General features: G+C 35.6%; 1 protein-coding gene across 3 annotated transcripts in view; it reads right to left on the minus strand.

The window, feature by feature from the left end:
- Abca9 (ATP binding cassette subfamily A member 9) overlaps positions 1–7,088 on the minus strand; it is a 59,462-nt gene extending 52,374 nt beyond the window's left edge. For all 3 annotated transcript variants that reach the window (XM_048798191.1, XM_048798190.1, XM_015504861.2), the window contains exons 1-3: positions 6,744–7,088; positions 4,751–4,852; positions 2,779–2,992 (exon numbers count right to left, since the gene is read on the minus strand). In XM_048798191.1, coding sequence (XP_048654148.1) covers positions 2,779–2,992; positions 4,751–4,846 — 310 coding nt within the window. In that variant the 5' untranslated portion in view covers positions 4,847–4,852; positions 6,744–7,088. The remainder of the gene's footprint in view (positions 1–2,778; positions 2,993–4,750; positions 4,853–6,743) is intronic.
- Between the last annotated feature and the right edge of the window lie 4,239 nt (positions 7,089–11,327).

Below are 11,327 nucleotides of genomic sequence, written 5' to 3' on the forward strand. Positions count from 1 at the left end.
TTTTTCATGTATTTGTTGACTGATTATATTCCTTCTTCTATGAAGTGCCTGTTCAGTTCCTTTGCCCATTTATTGATTGGGTTATTTGTGAGTTTTGTTTTGTTTTGTTTTGTGTGTGTGTGTGTGTGTGTGTGTGTGTGGTGTTTTTTGAGTTCTTTATATATCTTCTTAATGCTCTGAGGTTCAGGTGGCAAAAATTTTCTCCCATTCTGTAGGCTCTCTCTTCACATTCTTGATTGTTTTCTTTGCTAATAAATCTTTTTAGTTTGATACAATCCCATTTATTCACTCTTGATTTTACTTCTTGCACTTTAGCAGTCTTGATAAGGAATTCAGTTCCTAAGGTGACATAACACAGATTTGGGCCTAATTTTTCTTCTAGTAGGTACAGGGTCTTAGTCTAATGCCTAGGTCCTTGATCTACTTTGAATTGAGTTTTGTGCAAGTGAGAGACAGGGGTCTAATTTCATTTTGTTACAAATTGATTTCCAATTTTCCTAGCACCATTTGGTGCTAATGTATGTTTTTTTCTAATGTATGTTTCTGGTGCCTTTATCTAGTATGAGATAACTGTATTTATGTGAGTTTGTCTCTGTGTCTTCTATTCTCTACCATTGGTCTTCATGTCTGATTTGTTACTCTAGCTCTGTAGTATAATTTTAGGTCTGGTAAATGCCTCTTGCTTCACTTTTCTTGCTGAGGATTGCTTTGGCTATTCTGGGCCTCTTATTTTTCCAAATGAATTTCAAGACTATATTTTTCTATTTCTGTGAAGAACGTCATTGGAAACTTAACAGGAATTGCATTAAATCTGTATAGTGCTTTTGGTACTATGGCCATTTTGACAATATTAATTCTGCCTATCCAAGAGCATGGGAGATCTTTCCATCTTCTAAGGTCTTCTTCAATTTCTTTCTTTAGTGTTCTGAAGTTTGCATTGTAGAGGTCTTTCACCTCTTCTGTTAGTTTGATTCCCAAATATTTTATTTTCTTTAAGGCTACTGTGAATGGGATAGTCTTCCTAATTTCTCTCTCAATTGATTCATCACTGTTGTATAGAAACACAATTTATTTATGGGTGTTAATTTTATATCTTGCTATTTTGTTGAATCCAATTATGAGTTCTAGAATTTTTCTGGTGGAGCATTTTGGGTTTTCTAAATATAGAATCATGCATCAGCAAATAGGGATAGCTTTGAGTTCTTTTCTTCCTATTTGTATCCCTTTAATTTCTTTCTTCTAATTGCTCTGGCTAGAGTTGCAAGGACTATGTTGAATAGAAGGGATGAAAAAGGGTGTTTCTGTCTTGTTCCAGTTTTTAGAGGGAATACTTCCAATTTTTCTCAATTTAGAATGATGTTGGAAACCCAAGGCATTTAACTCACATAATTTTGTGGAGTACATACTGTTGATAAAATTCAACATGTTTCTTTCTTTTTTATTTCCTCCAATCCAGCAGCTGGATCCAGAGGCTTAGTCAAACTCAGATCTAATTCTGTTTACCACACCTTGGGTGGTGGCATGTTGTTCTATCAGAAGCTCATAACTTCTGATTTTCTCTCTTGAGATATTGGCAGCTATTAATGGTCAGTGTCTAGATCCATAAATTCAGTGAAGGTTTCAGATTGGTGATGTTCTTCTATCACTTCTTTTATTCAGTTATTACAAAACATATAAATGAGTACCTTTCTATTGTCTATTTGGTCTGTGTAATAGTACCATTCACACAGAATATAAGATGGTATTTTGTCTTATTTATAAATTTTCACAAGAACTCATTCATTATCATCCTATAATGTGAAACAGGTGGATTTTCTTTTCATATCATTCTGGAAGCATGGATTTAAATATCAATTTGATGAGTTTTGAATCATTTGCACTTGTTGAAATACAACTTTTCCTGAGTTGGCTGCTGAGTCTTTTTGATATAACCCATTAGTTTTGGGGGGCTTTCTAGCTATCTGGAATGAAAAGCTTTCCCACCCTGTAAATTTCCTGTCCAAGAACTCTGCATCCTTTTTCTTCCATACTGATATCCTGAGTTTCAGGGATTCAAGGTGAGAGAATTAGACTATTCCATAGTAGCCTAGTTAGTATATCCCACTTTGCATGTACAACAGCCTCAGAATAACATTCCAACACTGCACTACCAGTGTTAAGTACCGAGGTAGTTTTCGTTGCTGTTCTGAAATTGGCCATCTCTTCTCTCCAGTACATGCCTGTTCACTTTTAAAGAGGCCTCCTCAGGCCCTTCTGATATCCCATGGCTTCCCTTGCTCTCCTACTACTCCCAGAGAGATATACCATGCCAAACTCGTAGCTGTCAGAGCTTTTTCCTCTATCACTTATATTTTGGGGAACAAGGAAACACTTGGTTACCTAGTTTTGTTGTAAATATTGCCCATGCAGTTTTGGCATTGCAATCTAGTTTCTCAATTTTTATGTATCTGAATAGATAAAAAAAAAAAAGCCAAGCTGTTACTCTCATCCAACCTTTCCAGAATGTTCTTTAAAAAATAATATACATTTAAATAACCCTGGACTTATTTATTTTGAAATGTACTATAAAGGGTAATATCCTTTTAACATAGAATTTCCTAAATAGGACACCAGTTAACAGATTAAGAAAACCTCCTTATTATTGGAAAGGAATATACATTAATGTTTTTAATAAACACCAGAAACTTCGACATTGAACACAGTCTGTCAAGAAAATGACAATACAAATTTATATACTTTGCAAAGAAGAAAATTATCATGAATTGCAAGAGAACATACCTTTCATGAATGGAGCTGAAGCTGCCCTGTTCATTATTTCTTGGGTAGTTTTGGATTCGGGTGCAAATGCAATAACATAATTAGAGTCATTAAATTTATCTACACGTCCCAGATCCAGATCCACTGCAGACTTTCGCGGAGAGTCATTAATTTGATGTAAATTGGAAGAAAGGAGGTATGCAAATAGTATTAAAAGAAATGAGAAAAGCCATTCCTATGTAGCAATCAGAGAAAAAAAGAAGCAAATCAATATGTGTTCTACCACAAATCACAGAAAACACTTCTGTTGTGCAGTTTGCTCCCCATTTTTTCTCTCTCCTTCTGTCTCTGACATTTTAAGTGTCTGGATTTTCCTTTCTTTAATCTATACATTTTGAAATATGCATATTGTCCATCAAGACAGAGTTTTGATATAAATTCCAGTGATGAGTGAGAATCTTAGTTTATCATTCCTTAAAGCAAGGTTGGATTCTTCATGAATGCCCAGTAGCTTATAGTCATGCTGAAAAAGGCAGGTGTCTTGGAATAGATAAGCACCTTCCTTCAACAGGAGCAAGATCCTCTTTTTATATTCTACTGCCTGTATTGGCAAAAAGGTGGAAATATTGCTCCTAAAAAGCATTTTAAAATTCTTTCATCACTCTGACCAATTCTGGAATTGGAATTGCAATAGAATGCATTCAAAGCCCAGTAATAAGAACCCACTTTATGATTTTAGTTATAATTCTAAACACAAGGCCTTGTCAAAGAGCTATGTGCCACATTTGTCACACCCAATATTAGCTATGTGTGATCTATGTCTACATCTATTGTTTGTCTATATTTTGAATAAAACATCTATATAAAGTAAGAGCTCATATTATATATTCATATTTATATAATTCTTGCTCCATGCAGATTTCTTTTTCCATCCCAGAGATTGAATACACTCATGGCTGAGCTATATCTCCAGGCCTTTTATTATTTATTTATTTATATTAGTGAGACAGGGTCTTCCTAAGTTGCTAAGGCTGGCCTCAAACTTGCAATCTTCTTGTCTCAGCCTCCCTAGTCACTGGGATTGCAGAAGTATGCCTGGCCCTATGCAGAAATTTTTTATGCTTTCTTCACTGAGAATCCAAGTACTCAATACCTATTTTCTGAATGAATACATATATACATACACACACACACATACACACACACACAATGTTCATAAGATCACTAATACACTGGGTCTTGAATATGGGTATTTTATGAGTAATGTAATCATATTTTTATGTTTTTCTGAGTTTATCAAATTTTCAACACATAGCATATGTAATCATGATAATTAAAATAAGTACCATTTTGATAGAAGTAGAAGATAAAAATGTCATTTTCTTTTGCTGTTTGTCTATATTTCTATTATTTCAAAATGACATTGTATCCTAGTACAAAAGTTTAGAAGCACTATAGTAAATCTCTTGTCTTTTATTTGATTGTCACATAATATTCACACATATTTATGAGATAAAATGTGATGTTTTTATTTATGTACATATTGGACCATGATCACCTCAGGATATTAACATGTCCATTACTTTATACTTCCATCTTTTCTTTATGGTTAATTCCTTTTTTTAAAACTGGTTTTTAAACTTTGGGTTAATTCTGAATTAAATTTTTTCTCTTTGAGTTTGACCCTGAACTTTTGCCTTAATGAGATTCAAATGAATTCAGATGTTAGGAATTATTTTTGCATTATAAAGATATGGTTTCATTTCTCATGGAGTTTCTGAATATGAGCTCTTTCAATCATCTCTAGTGAGACATATAATACTTGTATTTTAAATTTTATTTGGAAAAAAATCACAAAGTCCAGTATTTGGGAAAATAATCTAGCCTGTTTATTAGAGTATAAGTGGAATATTAAATAATGAATATGGGTTTGTGTTGCAGGAGAAAATACTTTTCCTCTTCTAAATATAAAAACATGTAGACTGAATCATACCAGTGAGGTCTCTCTTTTCATCCTCCACTTTTTAAGACAGTTTTTGCAGAGAAGAGCCCATATCTGCTGACCCATGCTTATACGTCTCTTGCTCATTTTGACCTATTTATTTTAAAAAGAGGAAGTAAAGGAAGTAAATATAAAGGTTTGAAATAGAAAACACTGTGCAATCAAATTTTTTAAAAAAGAGAGAGTATAACAGCTGTTTCCAATTGCATGCCTAAAGAAGTGTTTCAAGATAAAAAAAAATACAGATGCTTAAACTCGGTATTGAAAGAATAAAAGTGAAAACAATTATTAGATACTATTTACTCTTCTTTGGACTGATGAAAATTAGAGAGCTGATAGTGTAAGGACTGCTGTCCCCACAACATGCTGATGGGGTAGAACGACCTGGTCAGTTAGATGATTACTTACAAATCTATTACTGCTTAGCAGTATCCTACCATCAACAAATTCTGATCCTACGTATTTATCTCAAGGAAATTCTTTATGGGCACAGGAGGAGACCTGCACAAAGATTCTCATCATAATGTAGAGTATTGTGGCATGGGTATTATAAAACAAAGGTTGATAAATACTATCCAAACAGTACTATGTAGAAATTGGAAGTAATGAATTGATATCTACCCATCAACATGAGAAATCTTTAAAACTTTGTGACAATACAAAAACAAGAGAAAAGAAATGGTTGAGAGTTATACCACAATATTGTTTGTACAAATTCACACTATGTGCAATACACATTTTCCAAATAATCCAGGAATTTATGGATCATTATCAAATATAATAGGAGGGTTTCTTTGGGTAGTGGGAAGTAAGAATGGAGTTAGGTATGAAATGGGAGACAGAAGTTAATGGAAATAAATATCCCAAACAAGGCCTTTGTGTACCACATACTGAAGAGCATAATTAACCTTTTCTTGATTCTGCATAATTAAAATCTGAAAATATCTCAAGACAACCAGCAGAAAAATACAAGCTCCACAGCATCAATATCAAAGGCAAGTAGATAGAAAATGTGGTGGATATTTTAGAGAATTAGGGCTGGATTTGCCAGCCAAGTAGATGAGCTCCCTCTAATGATGCCATCAAGAGGCTACAACAGCTGGAAACCTTGACTAGTACCAAACTGCAGTATTCTCAGTTAAGAGATCCTGTGGCAAGCCTTGGTGTCTAAAAGTAGTAAACATATTGCCCAAGTGACTGCTCTTCTTTCTTCCTGCAAATTAATACATGTGCAAGGAAATATTTACGAATAAAAACAACTGCATCATCTAACTGTAGCAAGAGTAGCTGTTTCTGATTAAGACTTATTTTTTCCACTACACATCTTGATGTAAATATCAGGATATAAAAATACCACTCACCATCATGCACAAAACATCAAGTTCACTTAAATTGCTCTGAATAGGAAATTGCATAATCTAGAAATAATAAATTGGCTGTAACAAGTCAGTAATCTCCCAGTCAGAATTCTTGTTATTCACATTTGCACAGTAAATGTGATAAAAAATTCTTATTCATGTAGTATCTTAAACAAGCTCAACAAAATTATTTCCCTAAGTTTTCTTGATGAAAATATTCTCAAATCAGTTAAAAACAATGCAAAATCCAGAAAGTCTCATATCCTCTAACACTTAACCTTTCTCTGGCAGTGAAACTGAAAACCCACAAAAAAAGACTAATTCAAATAACTTTAGAAATATATCCGACTTGCAACGAAGCAACATAAAGTTATATTCTTTTCAATTTATCCATTAGACATTTTTATTATATGTGCTACTTGTCCAAATGTGCTTTAGTCATAGGGCAAAATGGAAAATCTTTGTTCCCTAACCGTTTAGTTAGCCACACAATATAAAATACTCAGATGACTTGAAAAATAATTTACGGCATTTAATGATTCCCTCCCAAAGGCTTGGCATCTCTCTTTCTAGTCTTACTTTCTATTTCTAAATACAAAAGAATCACAATTTAGAGGTTAACTTACTCTCAGGAAAGCCGAAGCAAAAATCTAGAAACACAGTTCATCCCCGGGTCTCTGTGTCCTGGAGAATTCACATTCCTTTGGGTCAGTACTACATCGTGGGTTTAATTTCATGTTTAATTGTAAATTGTTCCGTTTTAGACAGAGTTCCGAAGAGGATTATGGTCTCCATGCAGCCAGACTGCCAAAAGCTCTATGCTCACATAGTGACTCCTGTGCTGTTTTCCATTTCTTTGTCTCCATCCAGTTCCTCTGCAGGGAGTTCACAGTTGCAGATGGTTGGCTGAGTTTGCAAACATTAGGGACTATAAGCAAAGGAGAATCTAGCCTTTCTCATTCTCCCCCACCCCCTCTCTTTCTCTCTCTCTCTTTCTTTTCCATATTGGGCCCTAATGGGAGAGTTAACCCTCAACACAATCTTTAGAACAATGATCAACAAAACATTCAGACAAGGCAGAGCATAGCAAACTGAAAAGGAATTTATTTTTAATGACAAGTATAAATACACAAATTGGGTCAGAAATCACAAAACCTTCCACAGATTCTTAAAAAAATGAATGTAGAAACATGGAGACGAAATTGTTTATTTTTTTTTCCAGGCAGCAAAGTAAACGCTGAATTTTCATCTGCATCTCAGTTGCATTGCATCTTCAATGGGATAAAAAGCTGGAGACTCCTTGGAGCAATGTTATATAACAAAGTACATGTATTCCTAAAGCCTACAGACTTGTTATTTCTGTAAGAGGCCTCAGGAAACAAGCTATGTCCCTATTGGCAACCACTGGCTTTTAGTATATCCTGTTTCCAGCAATGCTAGAAAAACATTTATACAATTGATAGCTGTCATTCTTTTTTGAGCATCTTCTGTGAGCAGAAGACAAGGCTATCCCAAAATTTCTCAAAATTCATGGAGTTTGTCTGGTCAAAAAGTAAGATGAAAAAGGACCATTATCTTTTTGCTTATACCCAGCGTCTGTTAAATTCTTGTATGCTAAAATTACTTCCTGAGCACACAGCCGAAGGGGAAATGTAAATTCATACAGTTCTTAAAAACACTCTCATCTGTGCCCCATTACCTATCATCCATCTTTTCAATATTTGTTCAATTATATTTACTCGCTGTTAATTATATGAGATTCAGAAATTTCTCAGCAAGGAAATCTGTGGAAGCATATTGAACTCATCAATCCATGATACAACAATAAACAACCTTTGATTGTTTCTGTACAACGACTATTTCTGTAGAGATAAAAACTATCTCATATAATAACATTGTTAACATTTTGTGTTCCGAGAATATAATTTAGGAAATTTCATGTTTCCTAGAAGAATTTTGGTCTAAGTTAAAGGTTATAAATTCTGGCCCTTGCTGTTTTCTGTTCTGAGCTCTACCTGTTTCTTCAATGTGTTTCCTTCTTCCTATGTAAGCACCTTATTGTGTATTCTCCCTGGCACTATAACAAGGCAGGCTCACCTTTGCTAATCTTCTCTTCAACATTTTCTTGTTTACCTCATATGTAATTACTCTTCTAAATAAGCTTTAGAGTTGGTTTACTAATTGAAATAAATCTTAGGGCTGGAGATACAGTTCAGTGGTATAACACTTGCTCAGCATAAGGAAAGTACTGGATTAGATTGCCAGCACTAAAAGGGAGGAGGAGGAGGGGGAAGAAGGAGGGAGCAGGAGGGGGAGGAGGAAGAAGAAGAAGAGAAAGCGGCCAGGGAAGGTGGCATAGGCCTATAACCTCAGTGACTCAGTGATGGGCATCTGAGAATCACAAGTTCAAGATCAGCCTTAGCAACTTAGAAAGGACCTAAACGACCTAGGGAGGCCCTGTTTCTAAATAAAAGACAAAAAGGACTAAAGGACTGGGGAATATGGCTCAATGAAGTGCTCCTGGATTCAAACCCGAGGACCAAAACCAACCAAACAAAAAACTCATAAAATTCGAAAAATAGAATGCCACTGATTTTTATCACATGATGTATTTATTTCACAAGTATTTCTAGCATCTACTATGTATAAGAAAAACTTAAATGCTTCAATATATATATGCATTATATGTATGTGTGTGTACACACACACACACACACACACACAAACTTTTCTTCAGTGCTGTGGATCAAACTCAGAGCCCCACACATGCTAGGCAAATACCCTACCACTGAGCTAAACCCCCACCCTCACACTTAAATAGTAACACATTTGATCCACATAGTAGCTCCATGAGGTAGATATTATTATAACTTACCCTGCTTTCTAAATGGGAAGAGTGTGGTCTTAGAGTTTAAATAACACTGCAATTCACACAAATAACGAGGAGTAGAACTTAGGCTAAAGCCAGATCATTTCCAGAATCTAGAGCTTGTTATGAATGCTATACTTGCAGTCTCATTTGTGTGTCTCTGTTCACTGGATTATTCTCACTTATGTACACACATTTTACAGTTTTTGTGGTACTTTGCAGAAATATTTTCCACTGCCAGAAGCCTTATAACTTTCATGTGATGTTCTTTGTAGCATGTTAAAACATTCCTTTTGGGATCCTTATATATAAATATTCATTCCTTTGGAATCCTTATATATAAATATGCTTTCCTTTGGGATCCTGCATATATATGCTCATTGTATATGCAGAGTACTTGTCACCCTGGGACCTGTGCTCTTCTCAACACTGTGGTACAAGAGCTGGAAAACTTGATTTGCCAAGAAAGAAGAGTGAAGCAGTCCAGCTGCCTGACTGATAAGATGCTGAGAACATCTGCTTATTTCCTAGGGGCTTTTACATTCTTGTTTTTCATTCTTTCTCAGACCCAGCTGCACTCCCTGCCTGTGAGTTTAGTCAGGTACCCTCCAAAAATTTCTCTTTTTCCTTAAGGATGTCATCAATAAATCCAATTTGTCCGGTTTATGCATCTATCCCTTGAAACATTTTTATTCTGTTATAGTTGAAGCTTCCTCCCAGGGTTTCATAAACTGACTTCCAGACCACTCACGTATAATCGAATCAAGCTTTTATTGAAGCACACTAGTGGCGACTGACCAGAACATAAAGCTGTTCCCCTGATCAACCCCGAACAATTGCAAGGGCGCTCTTTATAAGCGCAAAATCCTGCAAAAGGGATGTTTGGGAATCTAGCCAATGCAAGCAAGCCAGGTTACAGAAGTGGGAGAGTGTAGTCAAGCGGTGGGAAGCCTAACCAATCACAGTTAGCCCAATCACCCCAGTTACAGAAACAGGGCCCCGTTACCCTAGTTACAGAAACAATGCCCCCTTAGGTAGTTCCCTGTTCTTAAAAGTTTCTATAGCAAAAGGAAAAGAACATCTTGCCCCAGTCATGACCCTTGTACTTGGAATAGTTGTATTACAGAATGGAATCACAAAACAAAACGGAGTCACATTTGCTTCTACTATCACAATTCCAACCCTCCACTTCTACCTGTCTGCATTTCTCAGGTACATTTTGAAAAATCTCTATCACTTGCCTATGAGATGCAACTCAAAACAATGTAACTGTATTTTTCTTTTGATTCGGTCTCCAATTTTTTTGCTTTCCACAGAGAGAAGGTAAGTCCCTAAGATGATGAATCCATTTCCTCCTGACATTTCAAAAGCTCTTTAAGTTTTCCTGTGGTTTTCTACTTCTCCATTTCTTCACTGAGCCTGTTTTCTCTGTTCCTTATTTTAGGTTCCTCTTTATCCCGTCTCTTGCCTGGAAAGTTCTGGATCTATATTTTGGTCAACTGGTGATTACTTTTAACTGTTAATAAGCATATTTGAACCCATATTACTCTAGCAATGTAGAAAACCATTGTATGACAGGCAACTTTCTCTTCAGTCTTTCAGTTCCTCGTAGGATAAGTGTTTAGCAGATCTAACTTGAAACCTTAGCTCTGCTCCTCGCCAACTGTGCAAGGCTGGGCTGGGCAAGGGGCTACCCTGGGACCCTGAGTTTGCTCATCTGAGAGACCCAGATCATACAATGGTATCCAGCAAGACTACAATGGTATCCAAACAGCATTCATTTTAGAATTTTAAAAACTTACGATTTAAGGGACGGGGAAAGACAGAGATAAAAAGGCACTGTACCTAGCAGTGAGAGCTTATGCAATAAATGCTAGCTGGACATTGTAGGTATTTTTAAATTTTAATAAAGTGATTGTTAAAAATATGCCACCTTGACAACATACATTTTAGATTTTTGTGATAGCAAGCATATTTTAAAATAATTTTTTACCATGTAAATTTTTAGACTATAATAAACTTATTTTCTACACATACACACACACACACACACACACACTCATATACTTGAGATGAGGTTTCACTATGCTGCCCAGGCTGGCCCTGAACTTTTGGGCTAAAGTGATCTCGTCTCAGCATCCCAAGTAACAGGGACCACAGGTTCTCACCACCACACCCAGCTTTCCACCAACATGTTTTTGACTAGAATACATCTGTCCATTTTCTCCACCTATATATATGTATTTCAATTGTTCCAGGTTTTGTTTTTTAATTTTTGATCCTGACTGAAAATGTCTTGTATTATTCACTTTCAAAATAACATGTGTTTGCCGTGTCTCAC

This window comes from Marmota marmota, unplaced genomic scaffold, assembly GCF_001458135.2.
Source record: "Marmota marmota marmota unplaced genomic scaffold, marMar, whole genome shotgun sequence".
Classification (NCBI taxonomy): domain Eukaryota; kingdom Metazoa; phylum Chordata; class Mammalia; order Rodentia; family Sciuridae; genus Marmota; species Marmota marmota.